The following is a 19,169-nucleotide window of genomic DNA, read 5'->3' as shown; positions in this document are numbered from 1 at the left end:
TGAGCATAACAGCATAACATGCTTGTAGAAAATTTGGAAACTACATACAATTAAAATAAACAGCACTTTCATTACTTATGACTTTCCATCCAGAGATAATCACCACCATTTTTCCTCCTATATTTCTTGACATATACTAACTTACATAATGAAATACTGCCATATGTATACATTTATATCCTGAATATTTTTACTTAACTTACATTATGAGAAGTTTTCCATAGCATTATAATGTCTTCTCAAACATCATGTTTATTAGTTACATAATATCCCTGGTGTTGTTTTCTGTTTGTAGTCATAGATACACCTGAGGATGAAGAGATTCCAAAGGTTTCAACTAAGTTTTTAAAAGAACAATTTGAAAAGTCTGCCCAGGAAAAGGTTCTTTATTCTGACAAAGAGACGACTCCAACCAAGCAGATTAAGGTAAGATAATTTCTCTGCACAGAGACATATTAAGTGTAAAACCAGATGTAAATACGTAACATTTTCAAATTATTGAATTTTTGAGGTGGTTTTTCAACAACAACAAAAAATATTCAGAGCCAGTGCTTATTCTGTTCCGTAAGAAGAATATTATTCTATATGAGAAAAGCAGTAGAAAGAAAACTTTTCTCACTAGAGGAAATTAGGGAAGAAAAAATTATGTATGCACTAAAGTTTAATAACTAACATTAAAGTAATAAAGCCAATTTAAAAATGTCAGCTACTTACTCTGTTCTGTTTAAAATTCCAAGGAAAACAAAACAACCCTCAAAAGTCCTTTAAGACTTTTATTGTTTCCCTCTAGATTACTCTGCATAGCACATTACGTAAAGGAGGAAAAATAATCAAGATTACGTGTAAATGTTAAAATACTGAGTCGTTGATGTATTGAATAGGGAATATAACTCTAAAAAGTGCAAATAGATTATAGGGCAGATAGTAACAAATACTGACTGTTGCTCCTAAGTAGGTCTCTAAATGGAGTATACCACCTGTTGTTCCCAGTGCAGATGTCATAGCAGGTGGACAGGTGAATGGCAGTGCCTAAAAAGTCTCTACCACTACACTCATCTTTATAAGATTTGATTTTCTCTCCCTTAAAGATTGAAAATGAATATGAAGAGACTTTAAAGCCATCATCAATTGTGGGTACCTCTTCCACTTCTTCCACTTCAACCAGCCAGAGGAAGGAAACATCAACCACAAGATACAGTGACCACAGTGCCACTTCCTCGACTCTGGCACAAGTTAATGCCACTTCTTCGGAAAAGGCAGAAGAATTTCCTCCTCCCCCACCTGACATACTTCAAACTCCAATAGATGTGACAGCATTTTCCCAGTCCCCTGAACTCCCCAGCCCTCCTAGAATACCACCAGTCCCCAAAGAATTATATTCCAAGCAAAGAAATTTGTATGAATTAAACCGTTTATATAAACACATCCATCCTGAGTTAAGAAAAAACTTAGAAAAAGATTATATCAGTGAGGTTTCTGAGATTGTTTCTCGTCAAGTGAACCTGGGGAGCTCAGTTTCAGCAGATGTGCAGCAAGCCCGGTATGTTTTTGAAAATACGAATGACAGTTCTCAAAAATGTCTGAACTCGGAAAGAGAACACTTGGAGTGGGATGAAATTCTGAAGGGGGAAGTGCAGTCCATGAGATGGATCTTTGAGAATCAGCCATTAGATTCCATTAACAATGGCTCTCCAGATGAAGATAACATCTCCAAGGGCATCACTGATCGAGAAATCATTGCTGGTGGTGATGTGAGATACACAACATGGATGTTTGAAACCCAACCCATCGATACTCTGGGGGATCATTCTTCTGTCACTGAAGAAAATGCTGAGAAAATTCCTGAGCTAGCCAGAGGAGATGTCTGCACAGCGCGGTGGATGTTTGAAACAAAGCCATTAGACTCAATGCATAAAATGCATCAAAGTCAAGAAGAATCAGTAGTAACTGCCATAAAGGACATAACCAGGGGGGATGTCAAGACTGTGAGATACATGTTTGAAACTCAACATCTGGATCAACTTAGACACCTTCACTCAGTAGATGAGGTGCACCTACTGCAACTCAGGTCTGAGCTCAAAGAAATTAAGGGAAATGTTAAGAGAAGTATAAAGTGTTTTGAAACTCAACCATTATATGTTATTAGAGATGGTTCAGGTCAAATGCTAGAAATTAAAACCGTTCACAGAGAAGATGTTGAAAAGGGGGATGTGAGAAGAGCACGTTGGATGTTTGAAACACAGCCCTTAGACACAATTAACAAGGATATAACAGAAATTAAAGTCATCAGAGGAATATCCATGGAAGAAAATATCAAAGGTGGGGTGAGTAGGGCAAAGTGGTTATTTGAAACCCAACCTTTGGAGAAAATCAAAGAAGAGTCAGAAGAGGTCATCACTGAAAAGGAAACAGTAATAGGTACAGATGTCTCTAGAAAGTGTTGGATGTTTGAAACACAGCCATTAGATATTCTAAAAGAAGTTCCTGATGCAGACCCTCTAAGGTCTGAAGAGATAATAGGGGGTGATGTACAAACTACTAAGCATTTATTTGAAACACTTCCAATAAAGGCTTTAAAAGATAGCCCTGATGTTGGAAAACTTCAAAAAATTACTACTTCTGAAGAAGAAAAGGGGGATGTTAGGCACCAGAAATGGATTTTTGAAACCCAACCTCTGGAAGAGATTAGAGAAGATAAAAAAGAGTACGTACGAACAGTGAAACTTGAAGAGGTTGACAGAGGAGATGTAAGGAATTACACACGTATCTTTGAATCAAACAACTTAATTAAATTTGATGCATCGGATAAAATAGAGGTGGAAGGAGTCACAAGAGGTGCTGTGGAGTTAAATAAATCACTCTTTGAAACAACACCATTGTATGCCATTCAAGATCACCTTGGAAAATATCATCAAGTAAAGACAGTCCAGCAAGAAGAAATCCTAAGAGGGGATGTAAGAAGCTGTAGGTGGCTTTTTGAAACAAGGCCCATTGACCAGTTTGATGAAAGCATTCATAAATTTCAGATAATTAGAGGAATATCTGCTCAAGAAATACAGACTGGGAACGTGAAATCTGCTAAATGGCTGTTTGAAACCCAACCTCTTGATGCGATTAAATATTTTAGTAATATGGAAGAAGTAGAAAGTAAAACTGAACAAGCTACAGATATTATTAAAGGGGATGTCAAAACCTGTAGATGGCTTTTTGAAACCCAGCCAATGGAGTCTCTTTATGAAAAAGTTTCATTAATGACTGGCAGTGAAGAAATTCATAAGGGAGATGTCAAAGCCTGTACTTGGCTCTTTGAAACTCAGTCACTTGATTCCATAAAAGATGACTCCGAAGCAACAGTCAAATTGCAAACTGTAAAACAGGAGGAAATCCATGGTGGGGATGTTCGTACAGCATGCTTTCTTTTTGAGACAGAAAATTTGGACAGCATAAAAGGAGAAGAAGGAAAGGAAATCAAGGCCGTGGAAATGGATATCCAAGCTGGGGATGTCTCCAGCCTGCGGCATAAATTTGAAAGTCAGTCCTTAGATTCTATAAGTTCCAGTTCAGAGGAAGTTTTGAAAAAGATCAAAACCCTAAAGACTGAAGATATTCAGAAAGGCAGTGTTTTAAACTGCAGGTGGCTTTTTGAAAACCAACCAATTGATATGATAAAAGAAAGCCAAGAAGGTGATAAATTAGTTAAGACAGTGACAGACATACAAGGTGGAGATGTAAGAAAGGGGTGCTTTATTTTTGAGACCTTTTCTTTAGACGAGATTAAAGAAGAATCTGACTATATTAGCACCAAGAAAACAATTACTGAAGAAGCAATAAAGGGTGACGTAAAAAGCTACAGAATGCTCTTTGAAACCCATCCACTCTATGCAATTCAAGATGGAGAAGGGTGTTATCATGAAGTGACAACAGTTAAAAAGGAAGAGGTAATTCATGGAGATGTACGAGGGACAAGGTGGCTTTTTGAAACGAAACCATTAGACTCCATTAATGAATCAGAGACTGTGTATGTTATTAAATCTGTCACACAAGAAGACATTCAGAAGGGAGATGTTAGTTCTGTCAGATACAGATTTGAAACCCAGCCACTGGATCAGATTGCAAAAGAGCCACATGGTATTGTGCCCACTGTAGACTATATTCAAGGTGGGGATGTAAAGACAAGTAAACAATTCTTTGAGTCTGAAAATTTGGATAAGAAGACTTATATAAGAACAGTAAGTGTCAATGAAATACAAAAGGGCAATGTTAAAACATCTACTTGGCTATTTGAGACCCACACTCTAGATGAGCTGAGAGGAGAAGGGTCAGGATATGAAAATATCAAAACAGTCACCCAGGAAGATATGCAGAAAGGTGATGTGAAGCAGGCAGTATGGCTTTTTGAAAACCAAACTTTAGATTCTATTAAGGAAGCAGATGAAAGCATCACAAAAATCACCAAGGAAGAAATCCCTCCTTCTGATGTCAAGACAACTACATGGCTCTTTGAAACTACACCCCTTCATGAATTTACTGAAAGTAGGGTAGAAAAGGTGGAAGTTATTGGCAAGAGCATTAAAGAAACCTTAGGAGAACTCTACTCTCAAAAAGTTATTGAGGCTCCTGGAATCATCATTGAAGCTGATGAAGTTGGGGATGTTCGAATGGCAAAATACAAGCTCCTGAATCAAGCCTCTCCTGAGATACAGAAAGAAGAAATCGTCAGGGTTGACCTCAGAAGTATAATGGTGAAGCTACTTTCCAAAAGAGACTGTAAGAAAAGAGAGATTTTGGTTAGTGAAGAAGAGAAGGGAAACGTTAATTTGACCAAAACTCAATTATTAAACAGATCAACAGAATTTCATGCTGAAAAAGAAGAGATAGTGAGTGGTGATGTCCAACAAGCAATAAAAAACCTGTTCTCCGAGGAAGGATCTGTAAAGAAAGGCATTTTGATTCAGGAAGATGAAAGAGGTGATGTTCACATGACTATCTATTGTCTTCTTCATGAAAATGCTGGTGACACAATTAAGCGTGAAGAAGTAATAGGGGGTGATGTAAAACGTACCATTCATAATTTGCTATCTTCCATATCAAACAATAAAATATCTGAAAGGGTTAAAATCGATGCCTCTGAGAGGGGAAATGTTCAGTTTTTTACAACATGCATAGAAACTGGAGCTTTGGATTATCTCAGACAGCTCCAGACATGGTCAGATGAAACACTAACAGCTAGGAAACAAGAAAAAGAGGAAGATGTAATTGGTGGCGATGTAGAAGGTACAAAACTGTTATTAAAGAAAAGGCAATCTCAGGTTGAACGTACTGTTAATGAAACTGACATCATCCCAGGAGATGTGCATAATACAGTTAAGGTTTTTCTGACAGAGCCTCAGAGTACATCTTGTAAGTCACCCAAAGAAGAAATCATAAAAGGTGATTTGAAGTCAACCCTAAATTCCCTGAGCCAGGCCATAAGTCAGAAAACAGTGGCTAAAACAGAAGAAATTATAAAAGGTGACATGCTGGCCACACTCAAGTCACTGAAGGAATCAAACCAAAAATGGAAAGAATCTAAACAGCCTGATGTCGTCCCTGGGGATATAGAGAAAGCTACTGAATGCCTTGAAAAGACTGCAAACACAAGGATGGAAATCCTGAAAAAGGAGCTTATCCGAGATGACCTTGAAGCATCATTAAGGAACCTAAAAGAAGCACAAAGAGCTTTCAAAGAGGTAAATAAAAAAAGTGTAATCAAAGAAGATGTGCAATCTGTGATGGTAGGATCTGAGGAAGAGCAGAAAATCGAGAATCATCAGGTGGCTGTCCAGAGGGACAAAACAAGCGTTCTTCAGCCAAGACCAGGACCGTTTGAGCCAGCAGCCAGGTGGCAGGGGGGAGCAGACATTCTTAATCAAACTAGAGGCAAACCTTGTCATGGGGATTTAAGAGAAGAAAGAACTGAGGTTCATCTTCCAAAAGCCCCCAAGGGCACCGTAAAGATTGTCATAGATCGTGAACAAAACAATGATGCTCTTGAGAAAAACCTTAGAAGGTTATCTAATTCACAGCACAAAGCTATTAAAAATGTGTTGGGATCAGGAGACAGAATGGGTATCTGGACTGATAACACAACAGAGCAACATCTTAGAGATGAACATGTGAGTGGACAACTGACTTCAACTGTGTCAGTTAGGGAACATCTAAAAACCAAGGAATCAGAGACAGTGAGAGAACAGAAGAAGGATGCTGTCTTTACTCAATCTATTGATAAAACAATTGGAAAGCAACAGACTGAAACTTGTGAAGTGAGGAATGACCACCAGAAGATTGAGGCTTTACCTGACAAGAGTCCTAAACATACCAAAAACACTAAAACATCAACAGATACACAAAGCTCTAAACCCAGTTTAACCCAGGGTCCAGTCAACAAGATGGCTGGAGAAACATGTGAAGTTTCAGAGGACTTTCAGAAGCAGACTCTGTTAAAGCAAGAAATGCAATATTCTAATAAAGATATAAAGAAAAAGAACATGACCCCTCAACCAGTGTGGCAGACTTTGCCTGTGGATCAAGACATGTCAAATGTAACAGAAGTGAAAGTCGCCCAAAAAAGCCACAATAAATTTAAGGCAACTGACAAAAAGCAGACTGATATTCATCTGAAAAGCCAGGACTTTCTAACGAAGACAAATACTTCCAAAGACTTAAAAATGGCAATGGAAATGTCCTTTAATCCAATCAACTGTAACCCTGAAAATAATGCAAAAGAAAGTGAGTTCCCTCTTCCACCTCCATCTCCACCTTCTCCTCTACCTTCCAATTCATCAGCTGAAATTGAATTTCCTCTTCCTCCTCCACCTCCTTTCATGATGTTGCCTGAAAAAAATGTGTTTCTTCCCTCACTGTCCACAGAGAAAATAAAGGCTGAATTTGAGAATTTCCCAGGCCTCCCTCTTCCTCCACCACCAGAAGATGAGAAGTTTGAAAGAGAATGTCTAGCAATGTTTCCACCACCTCCCCCTCCGCCAGCTCCATCTCTAAAACCAGCACATCTCCTCTCCTCTTCTGTTCAAGAAAAGCACAGTGGAGCATTCATACAATATTCCCAAGAAGAAGCCTCAAGCTCTCAGGCTAAAATCATAACAGGAAAATCTGGAGGACGTTTGCCACCTCCCACACTCCCCAAACCCAAATTTCCCAAGCAGATAGCAGATAAGAAGAATCATAGTTCCCCAAAAGTTGAATTGGAAAATTCACCACCAGATATGGAATGTAAAATTACTCCCTCAAAGGATCAGAAAAGAGTAATAATGGCAAGTAGCAGTGAACACATAGAGACAAAGCAGAACGTATCTAGAAAAAGTCTTGATAAAAGAAAACAATTATCTATGGACTCTACAAGGTCTCTCTCACAGACAGTTCCAGAAACTTCACCACCCAAGGAAAAACTGATAGCACCTCTTGTAAAATCCCATTCATTTCCAGCAGGTTCAGGACAGCAAAGTCCAAAACCTTATATGAGAAAATTTAAGACGCCTTTAATGATAGCTGAAGAAAAATACAGACAACAAAGAGAAGAACTTGAAAAACAGAAAAAACAGGAGAGTTCTTGCTACAACCTAGTCAAAACAGAAAGCCAAAATCAAAACGTATCAGAGTTGAAAAAGGAAGTGCTGTTACAAAAAACAAAGGAGGAGGTCCCCCTAGCTGGAATGGATTCAGGGGTCACTGTGGCTCAAACCAACCCAGTCTCTCAAAGTCTTTCTCAAGTACTAGGAGTGTGTACCGATAACCAGCTTTCCACAACACCAGCAGTGACATTCACTGCCAAGAGGCTCCAGCGTGTTCCAACAGCCTCAGAAGACAAAGATACCGTGAAAAAGGAAGTTTTGCAGAGCTCAAGGGACATGATCCAATCTAAATCAGCTCGTGAAATTAAACAGAGTCACCAAGAATGTAGGACACAGCAAACACAACAGAAGAAGTATCTGGAGCAGTTGCACTTGCCCCAAAGCAAACCAGTTTCCCCCAGTTTCAAAGTTAAAACCATCAAGCTTCCAACTCTAGACCGTAAGTTAAATGAAACAAGCCACAGCTCTGAAAGCCATGAAAAGCAAGCTGAAGTTGATGTTCAAACCATTACCAAACAACAGTACCAGGAAACCGAGAAAACAGAAGCAAGGACTGAATGTAGCAATAAGCAATTGGTGGCTGAAAAATATTATCAGTTACCGACGAAGGAGAAGACAGTAACAGTAAAACTGCCTACAGAATCCACAGAGAAAAGCCGTGAAAGTAAGCTCAATATATTTCATGAGAAGCAAAAAGAATTTAGAGAATCTGAGAGTGGGAAACTTCCAGGAAGTGCAGAAACAATTCAGGGACCACCAATGATTGGTCCAAAGAAAGAAAAACTAGTAGTTGAAAGAAAACAAGAACATTTGAATAAATCAGCCCAGAAGGTAGTCAAACAAAAGGTTACTGGTGCACATCTTGATTCACAGACTCAGAATTTTCACCAAACATATATACAGACTTCTGAAAGTCAAGGTGAACATAAAAAGTTGCCCCAGCCATGTAATAATCTGCAAGAAGAAAAATGTCTTGGCGTCAAGGGCCTACAACAGAAACAAGTCTTTTCTAACACTAAAGATTCAAAGCAAGAGATGACACAGGACAAATCTTTATTTTCCTCTGTGAGAGAATCCCAGCAGGAAGATGGAAAATGTGCGGTAAATATATTGGAATTCTTGAGAAAACGTGAAGAACTACAACAGATTTTGTCTAGGGTAAAAGAGTTTGAAGCAGAGCCAGATAAAAATGGCATTAAAACATTTCAGATGCTCTTAAATATTATTCCAGTATGGCTATTAAGTGAAGAAAAAAGAGAATATGGACTTCGCATTGCTATGGAGAATAACATAGAAAAAATCAAAGAAGAAATAATGCACATTAAAACTCAGGCAGAGGATAGGCTTGTGTCCTGTGAAAAGATAATTCAAACAGCCATGATATCCTCTAAAGCAGGAAAGCAGAGAAATAAAGCTACTAGTGTTAATGAAACATTATCTAAAGTGTCTAATGCTGATGTCAGCTATAATAAAAACACTGAGCAGAAAGAAAATACAATTGTAGAAAAAACAGAGCACCACCAAGTAGCAACTCATCAAGAAGCAACTGCTCAGCATCATGTGAAAACCCATCAGGAAATTAAACTAGTTGATGCCAAGACTTCTCCTCCCTCTTTAAAAACACGCCCGCCATCACCAACTTTCATAACAATCGAGTCTACTGCACGGCCAACAGAAACCTCTGCTAAGGATAAGCTTTCCCAGTCCCCTGAAAAGGACAGTTTTGCTGAACCATCACCAAGACCTGTGTCACAACCACCTAGAATTCTCAGAGCAAATACCTCCCCGTCTCCACCCAAGAGTCACTCTGAACAGCTTGTCAAACTCAAAGACACCACTGCGAAGTTATCCAGGGGGACCGTCCCAGGTTCATCCGTAACCCCGGTGCCCATTGTAGAGAAGAGGACTGAGATCATCACATCTCCTGCAACACTTCGTCGTCAAATTAAGATAGAGGCTCGTGGTAGGGACTCTCCACCTACAATCACAATACCTATAAGTGTAAATCACGCTGATAGTGGTTCCTTCAGAGAATCCATGGAAGCTCAAGAGGAAGAAAGGAAAGTAGGGAAAAGGGCGACTTACGTTCACAAAGATGGAGTAAATTCCACTAAGCGCAGAGTGCCAGATACTGTGAGTTTTGACGCAGTCGAAATCATCCGCCAAGTCGAAAAACCTCACCTATCAGAGCACGTGCAGAGGTATGAAGCCGCCAACCAGACTGCTCAAGTGGCTGAAAATGTCATGAATGACCATGAAAATGAAATAAACAGATGGTTCAGGGGATTTGAGGATGGCCTAGGTTTTGACGCAAAGTCAAATAGAAGAGTTTATGCAAATGGAGAAGCAAACCATAATATAAAACAAGAAAGTCGTACATTTTGTAAGGAGGAATTTGGATTATCATCTTTAGAAAGCGCTAGCTTTACCGGCTTTTCTCACAGTCATCCTAGAGAGCTGCAAGAAACGATGCCTGTTAAGCCGCCCAACATCTGCTCTGAAACAAGATCTCTAAGTGAACTTTTCTCAGGTGTGGATGCATTTGAGAGTCAAGCTGTTGGGTCGAGGATGATGGTCTCTTCATCACAAGGCTCAGAAGCTGGCAGATCCGGCTTTGACTTCAAGCACGCCCCACCAACCTATGAGGATGTCATCGCTGGCCATATTTTAGATGTTTCTGATTCACCTACAGAACTCAGGAGGAATTTTCAACAGACGTGGCAGGAGAGTGAAAGAGTTTTTAAAAACCTGGGATGTGCAACCTCAGATGCTTCTGCAACTGAGATGAAAACCACCTTCCAAGAGGAATCTGCATTTATGAGTGGTAAATGAGCTTGCAAAGAGTGAAGTAAGATTAACCCATTTAAAGGCACCTGTTCCATAACTAAGACGATTTGCAGATAAAAGAGTACCTGGAAAGTACTAAACAACATAACCTAAAACTAACAGCTTTCCCTGGTTGTTGATATCCTTCCCTTTACAATGCTTGCTTTTACTACTTTCTCTTTACAAAGGAATTTAATATGATTCACCAGCACTTTGTGAGAGTAACAAATACTACTATATAGATTATTGGGACCTGTGTTTGTCAACGTAAATAAGGCTTTGGATAAAGCAGCAGGTATAATAATAATTGTTATTGTGATAGTATTAACTATTATATGGAACTATATATTTATTAATCATTGTATACCATTAGCACATTATGAATATGTCTTATGAAAAGTTATTATTTCAACCACTTGTTACAGACAATATTAAATAATATTCCTTGACCTACTGTTGACAGATTTTTAACTGTCAGACGTAAGTGGTGTTTGAGCTTGAATTCAACACAGCCTGTTAATAATCCAAGAAACAATTTACACTCTTCATATGTGTTTTAAGGATTTTTATTGATTGGGATCTCTGACAAAAGTGTAGGTATGGAATTAGACCTTTTGTATATAAATTATTGTTACTGAGTTGGATGGAATTAGCTCTCTCTACTGCCACTGTTTTTTTTTTCTATAAATGATTTTTTCACCTTTTTTAAACCCCAAATTATAGCTCAGTTGGCCTCATTCACAGATGAACATGGACAATAATTTTAAAATATGATTATATTTGGAAGGAGGGAGATTTAAAACATATGAACTTAGTACAAATTTTTTAACGTCAGAGAACAGCTCATTTCTTTATATTTTCCTGCTTTTTACAATTAATGAAACTTCACAATAAAAAGACTTGACATAATTAATGTAGTGCATTCTTTTGGACAGACTGAAGTAGCAAGTTTAAAAATAAAAACTGCTGAAACTAATAATTCTGCCTCTATCATATTTGCAACATATGTGTCTAGTTTATCAGGTTAATATGATTTCTTAATGTACTTGCTTCTGGCATAATTAAGCAAAGCTGTCTAATTAATTTCAAATGCTCAGTTTCTAAGATAACTACAAACAAAAAACACAAGGAAAATGGTATTAAATATAGAAGTGTGTCTCCTAGTAGAACAAAATCAACCAAGGGGATTTCTCAGTAGCCAAAATTGAGCATCAAAGCATTAAAGTGTATGTATTTTTTTTTATATAAAGAACATTGAGCCTATATGCTCTTGTATATAACTACTATGAAAGCTTACTTATTCTCACAGGATTGTTGTGAAGATCAAAACAATACTCCGGTGAAAGTTCTGTGTCAGTTTTGAACCATTATACAAACACTGGTTAGTAATATAACTACTATTATTCATAGGAGCTGGCATTCACATGCGAGCAGCAGCATGTGACTGTAGGTACAGGGAGGAAAATCATAAGAGGCAGATATAAGAATCCCCAGAGGCATAAAATCTTAAGCCGTTTAGATTGAGGACAAATGGTCCTGAACATTTCAGTGTATTTAGGAGGCTCATCTGAAAGTTAAGAACTGGGGTTAGGGCTTCCCTGGTGGCGCGGTGGTTGCGAGTCCACCTGCCAATGCAGGGGACGTGGGTTCGTGCCGCGGTCTGGGAAGATCCCACATGCCGCGGAGCGGCTGGGCTCGTGAGCCATGGCCGCTGAGCCTGCGCGTCCGGAGCCTGTGCTCCGCAACAGGAGAGGCCCGCGTACCGCAAAAAAAAAAAAAAAAAAAAAAAAAAAAAAAGAACTGGTGTTAGAGAGTCAACACTAAGCCATCAAGAAAATATCTAAACAAACACAGTATCAGCTGAAAAAGATATGTATATGTTTCGGGAAAATCTCTTCAGAATGCTTTAAAAACAAACACTTTGGACCAAGTTAGGTGTAAACCTTTATATATATGGAAAGCCGAGTTATTTAGAATGATAAGTGCTCTCAGGGCTCCTCATGGCTGAGTTCCCTATATATTTTCTTTTGAATGTATTAAAGTTAATGAACACGTTATACTCATGTATTGTTTCCTTAAATAATAAAATCCACTTTTACGATGTATAAATAATAGAGACACTAGAATAAGGTTGATTGTACCAGGACCTTAAACCTGTTGGTGGGATGTCCTGCATCCGGAGGAGCCAGGGCAGTAGTGTTAGCGCTTTCTACTCTAACTGCATGGCCAGTTAATATGCTGTTGCTGTTTGTTTTGTTTTAACGATGTGACTGAAGACAATATTACATAAGCTTTTATAAATTTTTATTTTTAGAAACTGCAACTCCAAGACAAGGAAATATGTATACTTTGTCAGAAGACGGTTTATCCAATGGAGTGCCTAGTAGCAGACAGGCAGAGTTTTCATAAATCCTGTTTCCGCTGCCACCATTGCAACAGTAAACTGAGGTAAAATGTTTTGTGGTCTGGGGCACAAATATTTGAACAGTCTGCAGTATACTTATAACATCATGTCTCTAGAAAGATGTCAACTTTTCCAGATCCTGTTGCCATCAGTTAAAACAACACCAAACAGGAATGTGATCATGTTCTGTTATGTGTTGCTCAGGATGGCTGTGACCTTTTTCCTTTTGACATTTTGCTTTCTTAATCAAATCCAGAAGGGTCCCTTTTGTCCCAGCATGGAGATCACATAAATAAGAAAAATCAAGTGTTACTCTCACCACCACCAACCTGCCCCAGTGGCATGCTCCATAGTGCAGGGGGAATGATCTTTCTAAAATGCAAATCTGAGAGCCCTTCTCAGTTTAAAACATATAATGGCTTCCTCTCTCCCCAAAATTAACATCTAAATATGAATTAAAAGGCACGTCAAGATCTTGTCCCTTCTCATCTCCCAACACCCCTTCCTCCTGTTGCATGTTACTTTTCATGAATTTCTTTCAGTTCCTCAAAATCATTATTTTTCTCTCTCACATCTAGCTGTCCAAATGTTATTGCTGCTCCTTGGAGGAGTTTTCCCATGCCTCTCTCCCAGCTCTCCACCCAGCTAATAACCACTCATTCTTCAGATCTCAACTGAGACTTTATGTCTTTGACGAAGCCTGCTTTAACTCCCCTGTGTGGATCACAGCATCCCCTGTGCTTGCCCCGTTCTTAACACAATCTAATGTAGTTGTCACTGGCTGTAGGAAATGTATTAATGTTTGTCTTGCCAACACCTAGTGAACACAGATATACAATAAGGACTCAAAAATATTTATTCAATGACTGCTGTTTTAAAAAATCATGATATAAAACCCCACAAATACAAAAAAAAAACAAACAAAGCAAGTATGTGGCTCACTAAATTATTATAAAGTAAACATATTGTAACCACTGTCAAGGTCAAGAAATACGACATTGCTAGTCATTCCAGAAGCTCTTTCCTCCCTGGGCCCCACCCAAACACAACCTGTCTCTTGCGTGTGAGTAAATGGTATCCTTTGTAGTAATTGTTTCCTTGCATTTTTATAGTTTTATTTATCCAAATGTGCTTTCCGAGATTCTATACTCTAGTTTTGTCCGTTTTTAAAACTCTGATATGTCTTTCACGTCTTTTTAATCTATAGACTTTCCATCCATTCCTTTCATTTCTTACAATCTATTTGTGAAGGACCCAGGATATTTGACTGGTAGAGTTTTCCACAGTCTGGAATTGCTGATTGCACACTCACAGTGCAGTTCACATGCTCCTTTATCCTTTGTATTTTCAACAGACTGTCAGCTGAATCTAGGTTCTAGTTTAAACTAAGATTAGATTCCTTTTGAAAGAACATAGGGAGTCTGCTTTTCCCATTTTGTGATCGTAGCAGGTATTGAAGCTTAATACCTATATCCATTAATTGATGTTTGCAAAATGCTGATACTCTAATTTTGTTCTTCCTTTTTCATGATGAGAATACTTTTATGGAAGATGCTTCCCCTCATTTGCTATTTGGTTACACAGGGGTACAACTGATAAAGGAAAGGCAGAATAAGTACATAATTCTTTCCCTTTATTTACCAGTTTTGTGAATGTATCAGTTATTTATTTAACAATTTAATGTAATGGTTTCTTACCACCTAGAGATAACCACTTTTAAAATATTTTAATGTCTTTATAAACTCACAGAGTTACACATATTCGACTGGTTTCAATCAGATGCAATTATCATCATTACTGAAACTCCAGTTATCCTATCCCTGGCCAGTGGAAGCCACTTCAAGTTGTATCCTGAATCCTTTTGACAGGACCTTAGTAATCTGTGATAACTTCCTCATTATCTGATAGGACTAGATGTCCCATGTTCCTCTTGTGCACTTACTGTTCCATTTACTGGAACCAGTTATTTCTCCAAGCCTTGATTTCCTTTAGTGAGAAATGATATTTCAAGACTACAATCTTGATGCTCTTTCTACTGGGGTGATCACTATTTCTAAGCTTTTTTAGTGTTAAGAGCTAGTAAATATTTATGTATAAAGAAAAAATATATCATGAATTCATAGTGATATTTCCAAATTGAATTCAAAATTGCATTCCTTTTGCTTAGCCTCTTCTCTATTACATCTGGACCTCCTTTCTTCCACTTCAGGGCTTCCAGTTCTCAAAGGAAAAGGAGATAACAGAATTAGACTCTCCCATATTCATTTGGACAACAAGTTTTGGAATCACAAAACTATCAGCACCACTGATTTGATTATCAAAGCATTAAAAAATTGCATTTGCCCCTCTGATCACCCACACCCCATTTTTTAAAATTGTCCTATGTCTTTGGTGTCATAGTATGTAGCCAATGCATGTCATATTATCTCCCTCTTTGCCCTCATTTCATCTCAGTTTATAGATAACAATTTATTTAATGCTTGTGAACTGTCCTTATGTTGACATTTCCATAGTCATTCTGGTTATTCAAGCTTATTTTCAAGTAGAGTCCTCTGAAAAGGCTCATAGAAACTTTATTCCTTGAGTTCTTACATATTGATAACAATTTGTGATCATTACAATGGAAGGTAAGTTTTGCAGAAAGTAAAATTTTTGGCTTACATTTTCTTTCATTGAGTATCTTATATGCATTATTTCTTTTTTTTTTCTGGCATGAAGTGTTGGAAAGGTCTGATAATAATCTAATTTTCTTGCCCTTATAAGTAATACGGTCTTTTCTTCTTTTTAGATACACAAAGGATTTTTTCTTAAACCTAGTCATTTTATTAGAATACTTCGTGGTATTGGTCATTCTGGATCAATAGTGTCAGTTATTTAGTGTGCTCTTTCAATATGTAGTTTCATACTTTTTTATATTGGGAAAGTTCCTTAAATTATAGCTTTTTAATATTTAACTTGTTTCATTATTTTCTTCTTCAGGAGCTCCTATTATCTCTCAAATCCTTATCTCCTTTTTCATTTATGATTATAAATTTTCAGCTTTTGATTTTCCTGTTTTTCTTAAGACACTTTCTATGGATTTGCTCTTGTATGTCTTTTAATTTAGTTTTGATTGCTGACATACTTGATTTTTTTCCTTTTACTTCTATTTTCTTCCTGGTATCTGATACCTTGTTTCTGACTTTTTCTAATTACAATTCATGCTGTTCTTTCAGGTCTTTTATCATTTTCTTAATGTCTTTTAGCTCATTTTGAAATATTAGGTTAAATTTTTGATGTTTTGAGAACACATTTTTCTAGCATGTTTTCATTGTCTGCAATGATATTATAACGCTCTTTATTCTTTCATTTCTTATAATAACTTCATATACTATTTGGCCTTGATACTTTCCTGTTGCTCATTTTTATATGGAATTAGTTTATACAAATCTTGGAAGGAAGCAAAATTCAGGATGGTTTTCCCACCTTCACAGAACTGCCTCTCCTAGTTTTCATATACTGTTCAAAAAAGTATGGTGGCTTGACTTCTTGGATTTCCTGCCTTGGATCCTCTCCCCCATGTTGATTGGGACCTTCTTTTCATTTCTGTCATCATTATCCAACTCAATTTTGATTCCACTCCCATAATTTTTTTTCTCAGGGTAGAGTCTTGTTCTAAGAGGGGATCTCAGTGGGTCAGTTTTGAGTTTGATTTCACTAGCCTCTTCAGTCTTTCCTACCACAGGGCCTTTGCACTCACTGGCTATTGAAACGGGCAAAACCCCTCCCAATTTCAGCTGCTGCTCTCTGATTGGCATGTGACACTTTCCAGGAAATATTGCCTATTTTGTGGTCTCATATTGTCAAGTCCATTAGACACCTTCATTTCTCCCTCTACTGTCACCCATACAGATGTAACTATTATGCTAGTCTTGTAGCTATTGTTGGTTTGTCCTTGCCTCCTTGTATTTTGAGGTTGGTGAGGATACCTTGTCACTTAGTTCTGTTGTAATTTTATCCATGGGTTTTAAGTTTTGCTTTCTGTTTTTATGTGGAGGTTCAGAAATATTCAAAAAATGCTGCTGCTGCCTTTGACTAAATTTGATTTTAATTTTAACAGGCATTCTATTTGTTAATCTCTCCAAAGAGACAAGATAAAAAATTGCATAGGCAAGCTTTCCAATTCATTCAAAATCCAGTTAACAAGGAAGCTCAAATAGTTGATTTTTGCATGTATGCTATTCAGGATTTATTGAAAACTGAAACCCCTCACACAATTCACTGAGTTAGCAAAGACTTAGTCCTATCATTTTACACCATCTATAACTACATATGCATTACACTAGAATACCTATTATACCAATACCTGACATACAGCATGAAATTCTAAATACTCCGAGACAAGTATCATGTAGGGCATTAGTGATGACTATTATCTAACAGGAATGTTCAATTAATAAGCACATTCCTATTGCCAGTAAGTTAATTGTGCTGAATCTCTGACTCATTCTTGAAATAATCAATTCCCTAATTCCTTATGAATTTGCAGTGTATATTTAGAATGTTAAAATTTTTTTTTCTTTTTGGCAGTTTGGGAAATTATGCATCGCTTCATGGACAAATATATTGTAAACCTCACTTTAAACAACTTTTCAAATCTAAAGGAAATTATGATGAAGGTTTTGGACACAAACAGCATAAAGATCGATGGAATTGCAAAAATCAAAGCAGCTCAGTTGACTTTACTCCCAATGAAGAACCAAATATGTGTAAAAACAATGCAGAAAATATCCCCATGCTTGGAGAGCTTAATAAACATTTAGATGCTGGTAACAGTGAAGGGCAAAGGGATGACTTGAGAAAATGTGGGGAGAGGGGAAAATTAAAAATCATTTGGCCCCCTTCCAGGGAGATGCCTAAGAAAACCTTCCCCCTTGAGGAGGAGCTCAAAATGTGTAAACCTAAATGGCCACCGGAAATGACAACCTCTACATCTGCTGAATTTAAAAGTGAGTCGCAGATAGAACACATGAAAACTGTGGAAAATAAAGGACAAGAACAAGATAACATTCCTTTCCTGCAACCATGTCTGCAGCCCATCCACATGTGTCAGAAAGTGGATGTTACAGGAATCAAAGAAATGGAAATGTATGAAGCAAGAAAAGATGAGAAGAAGGAGGGGAATAAGAATGTGCAAGATAAGCTGAATGAGCCCAAAGATACAAAGAATAAGAGGAAAAGTGAAATGGATCTTCATGACAACAGTAATGTGGTTGTGCAGAGTGCTGAGAAGGAGAAAAATGAAAAAACTAATGAACCTGATGGTACAGAAGTTTCACAGGTTACTAACACTGATGATGAGGTGGTGCCAGAAAGTCGTAAAGAGAATTTGAATAAGAATAATAATAACAATTATGTAGCAGCGTCATATCTGAATAATTGCAGGCAGAAGACATCTATTTTAGAATTTCCTAATCTATTGCCACTGTCAAGTGAAGCGCACTACACTGCAAATGAATATCAAACTGAAAACTTAGAAAATGCTTCTAGAATCTCAGAGTTACTTGGTGTATTTGAATCTGAAAAGACTTACTCGGGGAATGTACTGGCTATGGCTCTTGATAAACAGACTGACAGAGCCACTGCTGGCAGTCCTATGCAGTCTGTCCCCAAGTCAGGCCTCAATGACAGGATCATAGTAAAGGGGAAAAGGTCAATGCCCTCTTCTGATACAAATATCTTAAATATCAAAGGAAACCACTCAAATAACAAAAACCTACAGTTCTTCTTGTCTAACACTGTGAAAATTGCTGCTTTTTCCACGAAGAATGAGAACATTTTTAAGAGTAATTTAATAGATTCTGTAGATCATATTAAAAATATGCCATGTTTATATCTAAGAGAATTGGAGAAGGACATCAGACATTGGCGTGGTGAAACAATAGGAGCAGCACGTATTAATGGAAACACAAGTTTTGATGCTTCAAGGAGTGAATTTACAGCTGAGCCTCCATTTCCCACAGTGGAGGTCCAGTTTGAACAACTCACGGTGGAAGAGCAAATTAAAAGGAACAGGTGCTACAGTGACACGGAGTGAAACATCTCTGGCCACTTGCAGTCTGCACTCAGGCATCGAGAAATATCAATGCCCTGAAATAGGACTTTGGGGATTCTGATAACCTTTTGTTGAACTTGTAAACGTTCAGAAATCTCATGTCTATCACAATGGAATATTCCTTGTATTACACTATACATTGTTTTTCATAATTGGTTTGAATCTGAATGGAACGAAGAGATGAAACAACATGGCTCTGTTTTCCTGTCAAACGGCA

The 19,169-nt window shown here is 37.7% G+C and overlaps 1 protein-coding gene across 2 annotated transcripts in view; it reads left to right on the top strand.

Moving 5' to 3' along the window:
• Window positions 1–18,934, top strand: part of XIRP2 (xin actin binding repeat containing 2) — a 296,246-nt gene extending 277,312 nt beyond the window's left edge. Inside the window, exons 7-9 of one of the 2 annotated variants that reach the window (XM_030852542.2) lie at window positions 296–426; window positions 12,769–12,902; window positions 17,428–18,934. In XM_030852542.2, the coding sequence (XP_030708402.2) occupies window positions 296–426; window positions 12,769–12,902; window positions 17,428–18,934 (1,772 nt within the window). Of the gene's footprint in view, window positions 1–295; window positions 427–1,088; window positions 10,453–12,768; window positions 12,903–17,427 lie in introns of those variants that run through there. The other variant, XM_060301488.1, reaches the window with a different exon arrangement.
• The last annotated feature ends 235 nt before the right edge of the window (window positions 18,935–19,169 follow it).

Source organism: Globicephala melas, chromosome 7 (assembly GCF_963455315.2).
Source record: "Globicephala melas chromosome 7, mGloMel1.2, whole genome shotgun sequence".
Classification (NCBI taxonomy): domain Eukaryota; kingdom Metazoa; phylum Chordata; class Mammalia; order Artiodactyla; family Delphinidae; genus Globicephala; species Globicephala melas.
Note: the sequence above shows the minus strand (reverse complement) of the source record. Positions and strands in the feature narration are given on the sequence as shown.